Here is a 19,429-nt window from a genome sequence, read left to right on the forward strand (position 1 = left end):
CACCTTGAAAGGGGTTCACCTTAAACACTATGTACACTCTGAGAAGACTTGGAGACGACTGGCAACTGGTGCACTGGTAGCTAAGACCCATCACCACTCAACCATCGCACCGCCCTCCTTCACGTTTTGGCGGGTAAAAATCAGTCCTACTACCTTCCTGGACACATCTTGTTTATCTCCAAATGAAATAGATTAGTAAGTGTTTACTGAATTGTGTTCTATGATCTATACTGCTTCACATGTATGTTCATAAATGTTGCTAAGTACCTTAAAATGTATAAAAGATGGTTAAATAGGAAGGTGAAGAATAATAAAACAAAACGAAGTGTATTTAGTCTTTTTTCCATAAATAATACTTGTTTATTGTAACACCGTTACTTTTAATAAAATACAACAAGTGAATCGGAGTCGGACCGCAGACATTACTTTATTTATTTATTTATTTTCCTTAGAAAGTGACGAGGTGCATTTGTGCAAGAAAAAATGCAATATTTTCTTGCACACTGTATGATTTTTTTTTGTAATTCTTTTTAAACCTTATATATGGATATAGTTATGCTAGTACATACTTCTTTTAATTTTAAAAAAAAATCCCAACGGGCTTTTGCAGTTTGATGAAAACGGTTGAATTTGTGAGTAGGAAAAAATGGGAAACGGGTAATTGATCGGGGCGGATAAAGATGAATTATCTGAACCTGAAGGATAACAGTTCGAAAAACTGCATTTTTTTGTTTTGTTTTTTCTCTATTATAAGAAATAAGGTATCTTAGGATGATTCCATGGCCATACTGTTGTTCCTTCGTTAACGTTTTTTTTTCTTAATTCATTTGACTTGTTCTCGATCTTCCGGCGTAAAAATCTTAATTATTCACTCTTTTTGTTATTATTTTTATTTACTCAAATTTTGCATTCTTTCAGTTGTATTTTATACAATGTTCGAAGTTGCTTTTCGATCCATTTAACAAAGTTCAAAAACAAATAGAATAAGAAACTTAACACGACCAGCGCACTATAGCCTTCCAGAAAAACAGGGAGAAAAAACAATCATATTATATTTTCTCTGGCACCTTTGCATACAATATAATATTTCGTCGATTTCTTTTCCGAAAAAGAACACTAGCAGTATGTAAATTACCATCTTGTTTTCTGTTTTTCTTTTCTTTTTGAAGTTCATTTTTACATGCAATTAAAATTAAACAAAAACAAATATACCAGAAAAAAATATTCATAACTCTTTGGCTTTATGCTAAAAGTAGTTTGTTTTCGTATCTTCTTTGTTCATTTTTTGGTTTAAGAACTTAAGTGTTTTTTTTAACCTTGTCAAGAAATACTTAAAATGTATAGTTCTTTTTTGTCACTTAGTTTCTTTTCTCTTCTCTTTCAACTAATTATACAATTATGTATATGTCTTTTCCTTTTGTCTCTTTTTTTATGTTACAAGTCTTTTTCATTCGTATCTGTCGATCACATGAGCAAAATATACACACTATATCACTTCCTTACTGGAAACTCACTCACTTCAATTGGGGTTTTTTAAACACACAGAATAATAAACAATAGTCTTCTCACAGCACTCCTATGTTTCTTACTGTCATTCTTGTTAAACACGCTTTAACACATCTTCGTGTTGGTATACCATGTTTCTCTTTTTCTTTAATCATTTACAAGAAAGATCTTAAAAGTGTTATTCACACTAAAAAATGTATCTAGAGAAATAAAAATAAACATTACCCAATGTTTATGGTTTGTTTTCTACTTTTTACATAAATACTGTAAAAACAAAAAAGACAAACAAAAGGTCTACAATAATTGTGCTATAAGAATAGACATTTTGTTTTTTTTTACGACATATTAAAAAACAATTGAAAATAAAGAACAATGAACTGTTACAAATTATTCACCAATACATTTCTTGTAATTTTGTAACTTTTACTTTTTTGTACCGTCTGCAAAAAAAAAAAAAATACATATCATCCCCAAATGTTTATCACTTAACGTCGCACATGAGACATCTTGTAACATATGCTTCTTATTTATGGTCTTTTCCCTTTGTCATTTATTTACTTGAAAAGAAGGTTCTCATTATGAAAACGCACATACGAGAAGAAAAAAAAACGCTGTACAAATAATGTCCAAGTTCATATTTCACGTTTAATATTTTTTTACACTGCACCTTAACTCTCTTTTTTTTGTGTGTGTTTGTTTTCACTGAGCACTTCAAAAAAACAAAATGACTATAACTTGTGTTTTTAAGTCTTGACGGAAAGGAAAAAATGTTATTAACAACATTTATTTATTAGTCAAATCACTTTCGAACTTATGTTTTCATGTTCTTTTATTTTTTTAACTTCATATTTCGTTTTGTTGTTTTTGTTGTTGTTTTCAATTAAAATTTTTAAACTAGTTGTTTTAGTATTTTGTGTGGTTTTCTTTGTTGTTATTATAATTATTAATTTAAATTTAAAATTCACTTCTTTGTTTTTTTTATTCCTTTCAGAATATAAAAAACAACCACAAACTACCAGAATTTGTATGGGGAAAAATTTTACATTAGGATTTGAATTGATTCACGTTGTTAATTGAAACAAAATGGATGACATTGTTTTTGTCTCCTTCCTTCTTCTTCTTCATTAGCTCTTTGGTAAAACGGCGCCATCTTGTGCCTAGGGATATATATTTTTTTAATATATAGATCATTGATTGTTTCTTGATCACTGTATTGAGTTACACTCAGGAAAAAATCATTAAGATTCATTTCAATCAATCATTATTATCAATTACAAACAATTTCTTTTGCTGTTGTTACATGATAATACGATTGACATAGTTATTATATAAATTCCTTTTTCTGCCTGCACAAAGGTCTATGTGATTATTTCCTACGTGTCCGCCATTGCAGCGAATGTTTCTGCCAACGAAAGAACATAGCCTAGTGTCCCGGGTAGGAGAAAGGCGACTATTGCTGTTCGTGTTGAAGCCGCAGGGGCCCAAACACTCAACATCAGCCACGGTGACAGATGGCGCCATGTACCTGTCAACTGTGACGTAGCACTGTTTTTCCCATGTTGCATTGCGGCAGGATGTTCCCCTGTAACGAGACAAATTAACGTTTCATTAGTTTCATTTTTGCACTTTTAAAAGAGAAAAATAAAATAAAATAACAAACATCATCTTTTGTGTTCTGTTTCTTTAGGTAATCTCTTCAAGTTAACGTACCGATATTTACTTGGTATGGAACATATTAATTGAGCACTTTCATATACACAATTCAATGAATCAGGAAAGATGATATATGATGTATGGTAAATGGCAAGATTGGGATACAAGAATATCTCTAGAAACAGTAATAGATTTCTAGTAACAAATATGATACGAGTTACATATCTATCCAGTACCTTAAAACATGTAAATTCGAACCAAAATAATTTTCTGTTGTACTAAGTGACAGTTTTACGAGTGACTAACAAAAACGTCATAATCATAAATATATGTAATTATTATGTCTGACAGGTTCAGAGGCGCCCTCACGCTGTATCAATCAAACATTTATTTTCAAACTACAGAAAATTATTTTCTGTGCTAAAAATGTATAATCTGAGAGACGTATAATTTTTGTACGTATTGAGTAGGTTACGGGTAAATTGCTGTGGGTAAAAGAAAATGAGCTATAAAAGGCAAGGTTCTTTTTCATACTAATATTCATTTCTGCAGGAACAAACATGTATTGTAGAGGTCTCCACTATTGAGAACTGTCAGTTGAGCAAAGTTACATTATATTTGTTAAAAAAAGGACTTTTTTCCTAATTTTCTTAAAACGATGACCTACTTCGTTTTCCAAAGTCCAGAAGAAACACTTTGGAAAGAATTTTAGAAAAGAAAAATGAAAGAATGAAATAAAGGGTGGGAAGGATAATGTAGTAATTGTTTCACAGTTCGAATACGAATTCTTCTCTGAAATGTCTCTATGTCCCTTCTTTTTCTCTCTCCCGTCTCTCATCATTACAACATGACTGTTAGAAAGATTTTAGAAGAAGAAAAGAAAGAAAGAAAGAGGCACTCAATGTCCGATCACAGAACGTGGTTGTGGCTAAATGGAAAGAGAGAGAGGAGCGAAAGCATGCAACGTTCAAAGCGTGAACCAGATTCCAAGTACGTGTTAGTGGTACAAAGCTTTCAATTGTTCCAAGGATCAATATCACGAGAAATGATTTTTTTTTCTTTTTAAAGGTGCAGAATCCATGAAGGCGAAACCAGTTAGTTGCTCGTTTAGAAAAGAAGTGTAATGAAAAAAAAATAATAATATAATTCAGTGGGAAAAATTGGAAGTGAGCAGTTTTTTTTTTTTTTTCTAATGAAAAACTAATATTACATCTTACCGCAAATTGGAAAGATGTAGCAGAGTCATGTGTAAAATAGATGAAAGGACTTCGGATTGTTTGATTTGGTTTGAGCTTTTAGTTTAGTGTCCCTTTCAGCAATGAGGGTTTATGAGACGTGGACCTACACCTTAGCGTGGAATCCGAACCACATGAGTTCCCGCCGGGAATTGAACTCGGGTCTCCAGGACTTTTTGTTGTATGCCGAGATACTTTCTCAATTCATATTGTAACCGAAAGTAGTAGTAAATGTATACCACTTCCGGTTTTAGTAGAGATCAATTAGAGTGGTGCAAATGGAATATGTTCTTGGGACGCATAACTGCACTGCGGGTAGTCAATCAAACAAGGATAATATCCAGAATAACTTGCATAGAAATACATAAAGAACTGATTTTTAATTGCCAATACATCGAGATTATCTGGATGGATCACTTCCATCTGCGAGCTCTAATCGTAACTTTTGACCATGTACATCGTGTCTAAAATTGATGGTGTAGCCCCGCGTAGCGTAGTCGCAAACTTTCTCTCCTTTGGTACGAGCGGTCCCAGGTTCGACTCCCGGTGGGGCCACTCGGTCGAAAAAATGTAAAAGGTTTTTCAGGCCAGCTATCAGGCTTGGGTTTCCCTCATTCACACCAGGCAAATGCCGGGATAGTACCTAACACACAGGTCCCAGGCCGTTTTCTTCCTTCCGTTTCCTCGGATAGTATGTAAGCTCCTCGACGAGCTAACATGGCCATGGATGCCGCAAGCCCAGGAATCTAAATCCCAATCCTAACCAAAATTGATGGTGATCAATGTAATAGTTCTTAGATTTTTGTGTCTCGCGAACAGACACACAGACAGACCAGAATAAATATATAAACGAGTTTCCGGTAAACCAATCTCGTTAAAAACTACATTTTTCCTTATATTTTTGAGTACATGGCCCATGCATTATGAAACATAAAAAAAGATTTTAAGCTTTACTTCGCATTTCTGAACTGTGCTACATATAAGCATTGCGAGTCTTATAAAACAGCTATGTTCGCCCATTTGTCAATAGTTATCAGAGTACAAGCTTTATGGAATAGAAAGCAAATGTTCGCAGACAACAGACAGAAACAGAAAGATGTGCTCATACTTCGGGAGATGATTCGTAAGATCAAAAGAAGACAAAAAAAAAAAAATCCTGTTGCACGTTGTCGACTTCCACGTCGTGTACGCTGTGTACATCTTTCTATTCCGTTTCCATTGTCAGGATTTCAACTTGGCACCCCTGTCACTCGTACGGAATTCGACAGCATGCAAGAGGACTTTTTAAAAATCTTCTTTTAATGTCACGAATCACCCCCCCCCCGGAATTTGTGCACAACTTTCAGGTTCATCCTGTACATATGTATGCATCTATGTCTCCCAAGAAGAAGTATCAGTTCCTCATATTAACCCCCTCATTAAGACTAGAAGTCGTAGACATATTTGGTTCTCGATTGGTGACCTACTACATTTAAACTTTGCCAAATTTCGAAAAAATTGTCACTAAACGGCCTTACGTAAACTCGTCCGATCGAGTGCTGCTTCAAGATGTTAGTACGGATTGTCAAATAGTTTCCTATGTAGTTGTTTGGTTTCCGACTTATGGCTCATTAAATTTTAGGATTTAGATTTTGTCAAATGATCGCAACCGTTTTAAATTTCCTTTTTAAGCAAAAAAAAAAAAAAAAAGAATGGACCAAACGTAGTTATAGTAGAACAACAAACTAAACCAACTTTTCTTACCAACAATAGAACTGTGAAAAGAGCATTACAGCCACGTATAGAGTATCAGGGCGTCAAGTAGTGTTATCATTACAAGGGAATAGTCACTTCTCTCCCGGAGAAATAATAAGTTTGACCAGTTATTCTTCATTGAATAAAAGCAACTTATAGATCATGACCTTCAAAGTAGAAAGTTGGTTTTGTTTGTGTGTGAACTATAACTTTAAATTTGAGGCAACCGAAAGAAAGTAAATACTGAGACGTCTGATACTATAGGGCTGTGAAATCTGATAAGTAACATTATTGCCACCTGCTCATAGAATAATTATAGCTTAAAAGTTGTAATATGTATATACTGTAGTTGAACTTTAGAAAAATGCCGGTCAGCAGGTAAGATACCAGTAGTCGCCAACATTCCTGATGCAGTGTGTATTCATAATAAAAATATTCTCACTTACGGGTTAGGCGTTGATCACTATAGAGTTAAAATGGTAATAGCAAGAAACAATTTTCTACGATCAATTTAGCATCCCAAGAATATATTCCGTCTTTATTATTCTAATCTCTCTACTAAAGCTAGAAATGGTAGAAATTGTCTACTACTTTCTGTTTCAATATTCATTGGGAAAATATCACTCCATATAAAATTAACTCCTTTACATACTGTATTAGTGACACTGCTATTTCTTTTGATAGTTGTACATGTATTAGTATTTTAGAGCCTAGGTTTGCGAAGTCGGTCAGATGCTTACCTACTAACCGCAAGGTACGAGTACCCAGTGAGACCGGGATATCTTTCTCATTCTACACTCGTCTCAAAGCAACTCAAAGAGTTTACGTAGCCTTTGCAATGTGAATACCTAGGGAAACTTGAGGAGTTTTGGCTACGTAAACTCTTTTCTCCAGAGGACAGAATAGCTAAGTTAAGGCAAAAGAAAACAGAAGAGAATGCAGACAAAGAGAGCCCTGAGTTTATTGACTGTGTATGTCAATCACAACATTGAAGAGTCCTTAATCTAGTACGTGCTCGAGTGAGTCTCCTGGCTGTACTGCGCTTTTAGTACGAGTCTCTGTTCCCTTGTTCAGAGTCTCCTGCCTGTATTACGCTTACAGTACGAGGCTCTGTTCCCTTGTTCAGAGTTTCCTGCCTGTATTGCGCTTGCAGTACGAGGCTCTGTTCCCTTGTTCAGAGTCTCCTGCCTGTATTGCGCTTACAGTACGAGGCTCTGTTCCCTTGTTCAGAGTCTCCTGCCTGTATTGCGCTTGCAGTACGAGGCTCTGTTCCCTTGTTCAGAGTCTCCTGCCTGTATTGCGCTTACAGTACGAGGCTCTGTTCCCTTGTTCAGAGTCTCCTGCCTGTATTGCGCTTGCAGTACGAGGCTCTGTTCCCATGTTCAGAGTATCCTGCCTGCACTGCACTTCGGCTTGCATCTCCTGTCGTCTCGTCAATATGCGAATAGCTTAAGGATGGCCAACACATAGTGCTGACTACATTACACCCCGTGTGCGCCGAAATTGGATAAGATAGAGAAGAGATGACCAACTTCACGAGCATGGGTCTCAAATTCAATCAATTCTGAACTGAATAAACAAGCGCAAGCCCATATAACATAAGTTCTATAACTGGACAGAGACCTGGATCCTGAGGCGCATGCGGCTAGTGAGCATGAGCGAGTGTTAGCTCATTGAGGATAAAAGGCCCAAGCTTTTAGTGAACCCGAACCCTATGAGGTAAATCAGCGCCAATCTCGTTGAGGATAGGGAATTCGACCTCGTGCAAGAGTCTAATCTAGCATTAATTCTATTAGAATAGCTAGCACGAGTATGAACTAAAATGAGACTAATTGAGGATAACGAGCCCGAGCTCAAGTACGAGTGTAAACTAGCGTGATTCCAATTGAAGATAGCAAGCCCAAGCTCGAAATAAATCTGAGTTAACATAAGTCTAATTGAGAATAGTAAGTTCTAGCTCGCACACCAATTTGAGCCAGCGTGAGTCTAATTAAGTATAACAAGCCCGAGCTCAAGCATGAAATAAATCTGAGTTAACACGAGTCTAATTGAGTAGCTAACACACAAATCTGAGCTAGCGTTACTCTAATTAAGGGTAGCGAGCTCTAGCTCAAGCGCGAGTGTAAGCTAACGCGAGTCTAATTGAAGGTAGCAAGCCTGAGCTCACGGACGAGTCTGACATAGCGTGAATCTAATTAAGGATAATGATCCGAGCTCAAGCTCAAGTACGAGTCTGAGCTAGCGTGAGTCTAATTGAGGATAGCGAGTCTGAGTTAGCATGAGTTAAATTGAGGATATCAAGCTCAAGCTCAAGCACGAGACTAAGCTAGCGTACAAGCATAACGAGCCTGAGCTGGAAAACAAATCTGAGCGAGCACTAGTGTAATTGCGGATAGCGAGCTTGAGCCCCTGGTAAACCTCAATTATAAGAAGTCCAGCTATGAAGTTAATATCTCTCTATCCCAAAAGAGAAGCGTAACTTTTACCTTATTGATATTCTAATTCAATTGTTACATAGCACTTCATAGTTAAATTTTAATAAAATATATTTAGCTCACATGTAAACATATGTTATAAAGATGGTAATTCCACGTAGTTTGAGTAACGACGAAAAGATGGAAAACATGGTCTGAAAAACATTTTCATCTGTATTCCTTAGTGGTGCGTTGGGAACCGTCCTAGACTTTAACAGCTGTATAATTTGCTTGCAGGAAGTCACACTTCCTCTCTAACTCCCCGAAACCCCTTCACCATCTAACAGCTCGACCCAATTAAAGATATCGCAAGTTCCTGCAGAGAAGTTGAATTAGTCGTAGGCAGCACACAGAGAAGGGAACTTCTCTGGGTCCTGCCCATTCCAATTTGAATCCAGAGACCACCCGCCACACATACATACATACATATATATACGTATATATGTATATATACGACCACAGCCCATCTTCCATCCTGCTTCCCGTCGCAACATCCTTTTCAGCCGCTTTGCCAAATGTATTAGCCAAAGCAGTACAGAAACTGTTGTAGTGGTAATTTCGCTCACAATTCTCGTCCTATTTCCGAAAACTGCAGTTTCTCGCACATTGAAATAAATTAATTCAGATTTTTCCACCCTTTATTTTAGTGCTACCAAAGCATTAGCAGAACGAAACAGTTTCACCCGTAATTTGAAATCCATATGGACCGAGATCCTATTAGAAAAGTAACTATGACGCTTGCTCAAATAGGTAATAGAGTTATTATAACATGAAGTTTCCTTTGCTTGGGAGTTTAAATCCAATATACAATCTTAGAAGCTTTCGGGATTACTACACAACGTTTATTTCTAATGTCACTGGAAATAGGTTCATTATTTACTATAAAGATGACAGTATAATTACGCATAAAAAATGTATCTTTTCTTAACTTAAAAATAAATAACAAATGAAATGGGAAATATGCGTTACGTTAGTTTATTCAATTTCTGTAAAACGTGGTACTGTCATTAGTTATGTATTGTATGATATTCTTCCTAACGGTAACCTCCGGCCCATTTACTTAATCTAGTACAGTAGAAATAGGGGATCATTTCTTTTTCTTGTGGGTCAGGGAGCTATGTCAAAAGGGATCAACAAGTTATTTCCATTATACAGAAAATGTTGTGCTACATGAATTTACGTAGTAGTAAACGTGTCCATATCCGATGAAAAATATTCATATGTCACTTTTATGTTTCTAGGTACGATAGTTTTGAAAGTGTGCGTCTGAAATGAGTAAAAGTGTCTAATTGTGCTCAGTTTAGTCAGAAAAAATAATAAGATGACTGTGCATCCGAAGTTCTCTCTCTCTCTCTTTCTGCATAATGAGAATGATTTTTACGATCGTCTTTAGACCATGGACGGATATCGTGTTGTATTATCATGACTAAATAAGTAAGGTTATGTATAAACAATGAATGCATTCTCGCTCCCCCATCACCACTCAAAAAAAGTGTACAGCCTTGTGCCTATAAAGTAGAAATCTGCATTAGCCAAAGTTTTCATTCTAAGCCCAATCCAGACCGAATGAACTTAGGCCAAGCCCAGGTCACACCCGGAAAGTTTTGGAGGCTTTTAACCCAAGTCCGACAGGCCCGATAAGTTTTAAAAGTTCTTCGCCAGGGCCCGGTTCCGCCCCATAAGCAGGCCTCCGCTAAGCAATACCAAATGTAAATATTGCATTGTTTGTAACATCTTTCACTCAACCTGTGTGCACACAGACTTCAACATTTGGTCTTATTCCAATTATCGTTTTGCGGAAGTCGATAATTACTAAAGAACTGCAATTCATCGGGCACAGCCCGGCCCGAACTGACGAGAAAGCAATGTCAGCCTGCCCAAGCCCGGCTCGGACCAAAGAAATAGCTGAGCTGGCCCACTCAAGCCCGGCCCAAACACAGGTCACCAACAGAAAGTTAAATTTTCAATTTTTTTTCAGTAATCCTCAATGATTACGTAACATGGCGATCACAGTGTGACTGGAAATTATTACAGGGATTTGCTTCAGAAACTTCATGATGGGCTGAACATTACCACCTTGATATATTCAGCAAAGGCATCCGCCTATCAATTAATAATGCTCTTGCTCACAAAGACCAAGAAAAATTGAATGTTGTGCTCAGCGTCGGTTACTAGGTAATTTTTCATTGGCCATATTACAGTGATTTCACATCGTCAGACTTATTTTTGCTTTCAAAAATTAAGCAGTCACTGAAAGAAAGGCGTTTTTTCTTCGGATATTGAGGCCATTTCCACTGTCAACGCTTAAAAAACAGCAGATTGTCACTTTCTACAAAGAATGGCTGTTGAATTTGAAAGATCATTTGGAACAATGTGTTACTTTGTCCAAAAACTATTTGATTAAGGGTATATAACATGTTTCACTTGCAAATTTCTAGCTCCACGCAAAAGCAAAAACTTAATGATCGCTTCTCGTATAGGGAAGTATGAAAACTAAGAAGCTAGAATGGGAGAATAGATTAAGTTTGGACTGTAATAATGAATGTATTACGCAGATATACACCCGTGTAGCACATATCAATATACCTCAATATAAGCGTAGGTCCTACTATCCCTGATAGAGGCACTCAGAAGAGGAAAATATCCCTTTTGCATTTTCCGAAAGAAATAACTTATACCGTAGATTTATTAGTGACATATTGATTTATACAATATAAACAAAATCATTTTTGATAAAATTCCAATTTTCGATGTTCGGCCTTTAATAAACTACCTTAATTTGTAGAAGGTATGAAAAAAGTTCAAATAAAATTAAAAAAAAAAAAAAAAACAAGAGCTCTTATAAAAATTTTAAGTTTACAATTTTATTATTGCTACATGAAACGGTACGACTTTTACGTGTGTACAGGTAAGTCGGAACAGACTACAGACATCCAGCAGTCACATTTTCGGCATCTGGAGACCATAAAACGTGTAAATCGACTGAGATCTCAAATTGAATATATTTCATACTCACAAAACTCTTTTATCGTCGCTTGCATCGGCGCAAATCTGTCTTCAACATTGGGGGGCACGAGTAAGACCGTTCCCATATTTTTTAAGCGATAGAAAAACAATGCTGTGGAGGATCAGGGGAGCAGAGTTGTCTTCAACATTGGGAGGTGGGCAAATTTGAAGCTTATTCTGAGGGTGGGGGTAGACTCATATTACGGTAGGCGAAACTGATTTCTGAGGTGAGCCTGTTGTATAGGAGCCTATTATATTTCAGGCAATGTAGATGATATAGTAGTCGAACACAAATCATCACATTTCTCCCCAAAAGCACATTTCAAATCGAATTATTTGGGGGGGGACAGTCGCCCAGTTTCAAGATTGAGGGGGACATGTCCCTCTCATCCCCCGGGATTTGCTCCAGTGGCCACTTGGAAATAATAAACAGAAAGAAAACTCTCTGTGTCACAACTCATGAGTGATCTGGAGGTCCAAGTAGATTTTCCTCGGGTGTATAGAGAAAAAACTTTTTTGTGCCGTACGTAAAAACGTAGGTTACATGTGAAAATCCTGTAGTTTTTGGACTATATGTAGTATCTTGCAGCAAACATATAAATGAAAACGCATGGTTTATAATGCTTTTCGTATAAGTGTTCCATCTATACGTCCTTTCCGTAATATAACGAACACTATTAGATGTCACATATCCTGCAGTGGTATGATGTAACATATAAGCGGGAGAAAGGCATTACACATGTAGCACATGGATAACGTATGCTTCGTACAGATTTCCGTAGTAAACACGTGGATTCCGTATATTTGTACAATATACCGCTGTCCGAATAATGGAGCTTTCTCAGTGTGATAACTGGCTAACTCATCGTCTCCCAAACGGGAATATTTCTGATATTTTACTTAACTCAAGAAACTTGATAATGACAAGTGTTCTTCTGGGTGATACGAGATCAGAACATTGACACCCAATACTACATTTCAAACTTCTTTCTTCAGAGTTTACCATCTCTTAATCCAATACCATTGATAAATCCATTTCTCTTAACATGAACAGTCTCTGACGAATTAGCTATACGGAAGTATTCTATGCAGAAATTAAACATATTATTTCCATGCTCAAACATGCAATATGTTATTCAAAGTAATTAAAAAATTAATAAAACAGATTATTAAGCTAATATTTTCACAAATTGTATTTTTTTTTTATTCTAATTGCAAACAAGAAGTATTCATAGCAAATATTGAATTACGATCTCGTATGTGGACAGAATTTTAGTTTGACATTGCATTTCAAATGTTTAATGTCAAGAATGTTAATATTTTAAAATTATATACTATTTCGTTTTAATTCTATTTAACTGATACTGTTCTCAGAAAAATATCACATAGGAGTCGTATTTCAAGTTATTAATTTAATTATGTTTACCTACCAGATATCAAATATAGTCATCAAGTTAATGATATTATTTCTAATTGAACGATTTGGGCAATTAGTGAAATCAAATACAATTTTTCGTTATAATAAATTCTACAGTAGTACTTAGTTACGATACCTTGCAGTTCTACTAGCAAAAAATAAAGAAATAAAATACGAGGGGCAGTCAAAAGTTCCCGAAATGTTATTATAGTTTTGGCATTTGTGATATTATTTCTGATTGAACAATTTGGGCAATTAGTGAAATGAAATACAGTTTTGCGTTATAATAAATTCTACAATAGTACTTAGTTACGATACTTTGCAGTTCTACTAGCAAAAAATAACGAAATATAATACGAGGGGCAGTGAAAAGTTCCCGAAATGTTATTATAGTTTTGGCATTTGTGATATTAATTCTGATTGTAGAGCGTTCACCTCTGATGCTTGGGATCCCGGGTTCTATCCCAGCCCCCGCCAAGTGAACTTTGTGGTGGACAAACACCGTGTGCGTGGGTTTCCTCGGGGTTCTCCCGTTTCCTACCACTTTCTTCATTCCACCATTTCATTCATTATTCATCCTCATAGTCTCCTTTAACCTCACCGGTATAACCGTGGGACGTAAAACTCAAAGATTTCATTTCATTTTTCATTAATTCTGATTGAATGATTTGGGCAATTAGTGAAATCAAATACAATTTTTCGTTACAGTAAATTCTACAGTAGAACTTAGTTACGATACCTTGCAGTTCTACTAGAAAAAATTAAAGAAATAAAATACGAGGGGCAGTCAAAAAGTTCCCGAAATATTATAGTTTTAGCATTTGTGACGCAATCACAATGAACTTTGTACAGTATAGTCCTTAGATTGCCTAGTTATGAATTCGACAAGTGTGAACAGGTCAGAACAGGCAGCGTATAAGAAGTGTAGCTGAACGGAGGAGTGTATAGTTGTAATAGTCAGTTGGAGTAATTTCACAGACTGAGCAATACACGAACATCAAGTTCATGTGTAAATTAAGGGAAAGTCGGCTTCAGAGACTTTGATAGCCTTAAAAACAGTTTAGCACCATCGGATATTTGGACCTTGTAGCATTCCAGCTACATGGAAATAGAGATTTGTATTGACTGAAATAAAAAAAAATGTAAATCCTGATTAAATGTAAAAATTGTATTAATAATATCTAGTCAAATATTATTGATATTTAAGATAATTATATCTAATTATGATGTATTTGCATTATATGTGGGTCTACAGTAACGTCTATTTAACGTTTATGTGGTATCAGACGTTTTGAAAGAAAATGTTTCTTTTTTAAAAAAAATGAGAGAGAGAAAAAAAATGTAACGAGCGATAATAACGTGAGAGAGAATTTCCAATCCTGTATGGCGAGTCTTGCTTTCGAAGCAGCTGCCTCCTGGGGCTGATTTGCTGTTTTGCCCTCCGCTGGTGGAGTTGGGCTCGCGTATGCTTGTTCACCGTGTGTTGTCTCATAGCTTGCATGGCGCGTGTTGTAGTTGAATGCAGAGTTAAAAGTGAAAAGAAAAAAGTGGCCAAAGGTGAAGTGAGTGTATTGAAATGCTTTCAGTGAACATAGCTGAGTGTTTGTTAGTAATTGTGATCTCGGAGAATTTTGTTCCCTTGTGGAAAGTATTTTTCTTGAAATTTAATGGAGTTAAACCGGCATCGAGGAGACGGTGCTTGAGTGAGCCTTGGTGGTCAGACAAAAGTGCCCATTAAAGTAACTCCAATCTGCTCCAATTTGTGATTATATTGTTTGGATTTCAATGTGTTGTAATTTCTTAAAGCTATTTTTCCGCCTTTTTCTCAAAAAGAAAAAATCAATTATACTCACTTCATCTCGGGCCCAAGTTAACAGAAAGTCAGTACTAGACCATAGGACATAAGCTGTTCCAACCAGAGGGAAGTAAAATTATCTACAAAGGTAAAATATTGCTGGAGCTAAATTGCGTTTCGTTTAATCCTGGTAAGTTCGCAGTTAACTAGTAGTTTACATATGGGTTTAGTTGGTTACGTAGTATCATTAATGAGCTGGAAATGGGTTAATATAACTTGCATTCAATCGCTGACATGTATTCGGGTATTTTCCAGAGAATAAGAGTGATATTTTCAGATTTTTTGCGAAAAATTGAAAATCCCCCCCCCCCAAATTTTTAGACTCACCTCACTAGTAATGCTTAAATGCTGTTTTGAGTGGAAATTCTTGGTATGAGTGTCCAGTATTCATTGAATTACCTTTTCTAATGTTAATTTGTTTGATCAGAGCTTAGCGTTAAATGCAAACTCTCTCTCACGTCATTATTCTCACGTCATTATTAGACTCGGAGTCACAGTTGTTTTGGGTATAATGAAACTGGTTTTCAGAAATGCTGTTTGCAAAGTTTGAATAGACAGAATTGAAGAGGCTATTAAGAGGGTTGAAATTGTAAATTCGTATATTTGAATTCAAGAAATTAAATGGGACAGATTGGTTGAATTGGATTGAAATTTTGGGTCCTAAATCGTACTAAGCTGGAATTGATTTCTTTAATTTGTGGTTATATTAGTATAATCTGTGATAAGGACCTCGTTTTGCACAATAAGAAATTGTATAAAAAAAAATTGCCTCGCGGACAAAATTAAGAGGTAGAGTTCCGAATACTGCCGAAAAGAAAAATCAGTAAAGAACAAATATTTTTTTTGAATATATTTTCTTGCATTTTCATGCATTTGAAAACATTTGAATGGTTTGAATTTCTTTAATCAGTAATATTGATCAATTAAGATATTTTGCTCAATAAAAATATTTTCTCTGAACAGGTGCGAAATATTGAATATTCTTTTTTCTAGAGCCTTTGCTAGTAATACGAATTGCTCTTAGCTAAAAAATATTGAGAGAAATCTATAAATTCAGGGTTCAATCTGAAGGTTCTAGGTTTTAGTACAAAGAAAAATTGGTTAATTGCTCCGGAATTTAATTACATTGTTTAAATTTTTTTGGATATTTTTAATCATGTTGGTGAATATCTGTTCTTCAAACGCTTGAGCAAATATTCACCTATACTTATTGAAATAAAATTTGTTATTTGAAAACTGAATTTTGGTTGGTTATTTTTTGTTATTATTGTTGTTTAACCTTATACTAGAGTGAATACTGGATAATCACAGTCTAGCCACAAGTTAATCAGGTGAGCTTGAGCAGCGCGAATCCACCTGCCGTAGTCCCTTCTTCGGTGGAGTCCGGGGTTGGTTTAGGATTTTTTTTTTTTGGTTTTCAACCTCTGACTCCTGGGGAATGGGGCGTTACAATGACAAAACAGCAAATCACAAATAATTTTTAATTTGTTATTTTCCTGATTACGTTAAAATTTAGAAAATTTTCACTTGTTAATTATATATATACTGTGTTTTTATAAATATTTGTGACCTCCACCTCCGGTTAAATAATTGATGGTTGTGTTTTGTAGTAATATTATTTGAAATTTGAACAGTATTAATCATTATTTATATTAAAAAAAAGTTTCTTGAATTAAATTTTGAAATTTCGATTGGATTAGTAGTTCTTGTATGGGTTGTTTCCATTTGGTCACTGGTAGCTTGTAGATTTTAGTGGTAACTTGGTTGTATGTTAATTATAAGTGAAATCATTTTGTTTATTTTGGTATTGATATTATCTTATCAGCATTGTATCTCAAGGATGGATAATCGAAATTATGAAAGAGAATACGTTAGTATTGATATGCCTATTGATATCTCAGGATTTGTAACCATGGATAGGACTGGCCAGGTAGATTTAGATCAGCATTCGAGTCTTGGTTATGCTAATATGTCTTTTACACCTCCGACTCAAGGAAGCTTTTATATTCGTCATAGGCCTTCACTAGTTCAGAATAATGAGGGAATGCCTAGTACAAATGATTCGACTTTTGGATTTAGTAGGCAAGTGAATCCCAGTTTAAGTAATGATGGACGGGATTGTCGGCAGGTAACCTTTTCGGAAAGTTTGAATGGACCACCTTTAGGAAATCATATAGGGTGTCCAGAAAGTAATATCGAGGTTCAGAATCCTGAACCTAGTAATAGGTATTTGAATTTGGGTCAATACTATCAAAGAGTTTCAAGGATCAGGAATTCAACCCCTAGGGTAGTTAATACTAGGAATGAGCAACAACCTTATGACAACTATGCTAATTTGAATTACCCCGAATGTTATAATCGTGATTTAGGAAATGCATCAGCAAATTTTGTTTCTCAGGTAGAGAATAAGCTCATGATTAAACATACTTTTAGTAAAACCTCTGAATATTTAGAGAATAAATTTAGAAATTTTAAGAAATTAGATGGAAATGATAGTATTCAGATGTTTGAGGTTATGGTTAGCATCGAAGAAATCTTATTAGATACTAGTTATTCTTTGGGAATGATACTGACAGCTTTGATTTCGCGATGTGAAGGTACAGTTTTGAAAATAATTTTGTCTGCCTTACATGATAACATTGGTTGGGAAGAGTTACGATATTCTTTGTTGACAAAGTTTGTGACACCAGTATGTATTCATACGCTAATATCTGAACGTGTTTATAGGAGGCAGAAATTGAATGAATTAATTAATAATTATGTTCGATCAGTCATGGTTGCTATGAATGTGTTAGGAATGAGGGCACCTGAGATTGAATTAGTTAATATAATCCTGAGCGGAATGAATCCGAATCAGAGACATAGAATGTTAAATGCGTATATTCCTGTTGATAGAAGAGAACTTTTGGAAATAGCTGACCAGTTCGTCCTGATTAATAAAAATCAAATTGATTATAATAAACAATCGGGTTATATCAAAAATAAATCAAATGTTGTTCTTTCTAGTAGTAATGCTACAACTAATCGATTGTATGGTAATGGGAAAGATAATTTTAAGGAACATCCTGATAAAAATAATTCGAAATCGAATCAAAAGGGGTTCGGGTCTCGAAATTCGATATCTTCAGAGACTCATTCGAATAAGCCGAATTATTTCACAGGAGAGAAACCCAGTCCCAGGGGAAATATTCCATCAGAACTAAATGGCACTATAGCATCCTTTGTTGTTGGGAAAGTTAATAGTCAATTGACTGATATTTGCGTAGATGGCGGATCAAGTTTCAATTTGGTGACTGAAGATCTTGTGCGTCGTTGTGGGGCTGAACATTTTGTGAAGGAAGCGGATGAAAGAACGGTGAATGCTCCGTCTGGGTTGACTTTTTCAACTAATAGGGAAGTGTTACTTAATATCAACCTGTCCGGTCATTTCGAGCGAGTTAATTTTCGTGTAGTGAAACAACTCCCATGTGACTGTTTGTTGGGCACTCCTTTCCTGCGTGAAACCAAATCAGTTATCGATTATGTGAACAATCGAATAATGTTGAATAATGGAAAGAAGGTAATTCGCTTGAACTATCGGCGTATGTTAAACGATAAAAGAAAGTGGTTGCGATCAGTTGATCAAGGTGACCAGTTCGAAACTCGGAACGATAGTGCTTCGAACTTAGTCTGGTTTTCTGGGCAAAACTCCGGTATGGCTTCGATATTTGTTAAGGAGGATGTAAATTATTTGGGAATTGCTAGCAAGGGAATACAGTGTGAATTGGAATATGAACAACTAGAAACTGAGTTATTAAAAATTGAACATCCTTCAGCCTCTCAGTTGTTGAATTTGAGAACAGTAGTTGAATGTGAACTTGGAAGAAGAGGTGTTCAGGGTCCTGATTTGTTACCTCGGTCAGTGGATACTGGGTTTAAGGATATTGGTTTCGGAGATATTTCGTCGCATCAAGAACTACCTTGGACTTTGATAGAAAATTTAAACAGAAATAGGGAACAAAGTGGTTCTGGAAAGATTCCTGTTGATTTAGCATTTATCACAGACAAAATTGACACTAAAAATTTTGTTTTAAATTCGGATGAAAAGGTAGTTCCTGAAAGTCATGTGGAATGTCCTGTTGGTGGAAATAGTAGTTCTTTGGTGGCAACGACTAATTTGCAGAATGAAGTATCGGTGGAAGAGTGTCGAGCGGATTCTGGTTTCCCTGGTGTTCCCAAAGGACAACGTAGAAGAAAGCGAAAGAAGAAACAGAGTGATTCCAGAGTAGAAACTATGACACATGAAGATAATTGCAAGCCAGCTGTTAAAATTCCTGTTAAAGATGGATCTATGAAGACTGTTGGAAACTCTTCAGATGCTGAAATGCATGTATTGTCATCAAAAGGGGAAATGGTTAGAAAACTTCAGATTACCGATTCAGAAGCATCAGATGTGGATATGGAACAGTCAGAGAACTTTAAAAAATTAATAAGCCAGAATAGGAAATATTTGCCTCCGGATAAATCATGTTTTAATAAAAAATTGAAATCGGCAATACAGGTGAAAAAC

At 35.7% G+C, this 19,429-nt stretch overlaps 1 protein-coding gene across 1 annotated transcript in view; it reads right to left on the reverse strand.

Annotated features, from left to right (window-relative positions):
- Positions 1-578: 578 nt before the first annotated feature.
- LOC145666407 (neurotrimin-like) overlaps positions 579-19,429 on the reverse strand; it is a 161,145-nt gene continuing 142,294 nt past the window's right edge. Inside the window, exon 4 of the mRNA XM_081733619.1 lies at positions 579-3,088. Coding sequence (XP_081589745.1) covers positions 2,880-3,088 — 209 coding nt within the window. The 3' untranslated portion in view covers positions 579-2,879. The remainder of the gene's footprint in view (positions 3,089-19,429) is intronic.

The sequence above is a fragment of the Thermobia domestica genome, chromosome 12, assembly GCF_964235325.1.
Source record: "Thermobia domestica chromosome 12, izTheDome1.hap1.1, whole genome shotgun sequence".
In the NCBI taxonomy this organism is placed as follows: Eukaryota; Metazoa; Arthropoda; class Insecta; order Zygentoma; family Lepismatidae; genus Thermobia; species Thermobia domestica.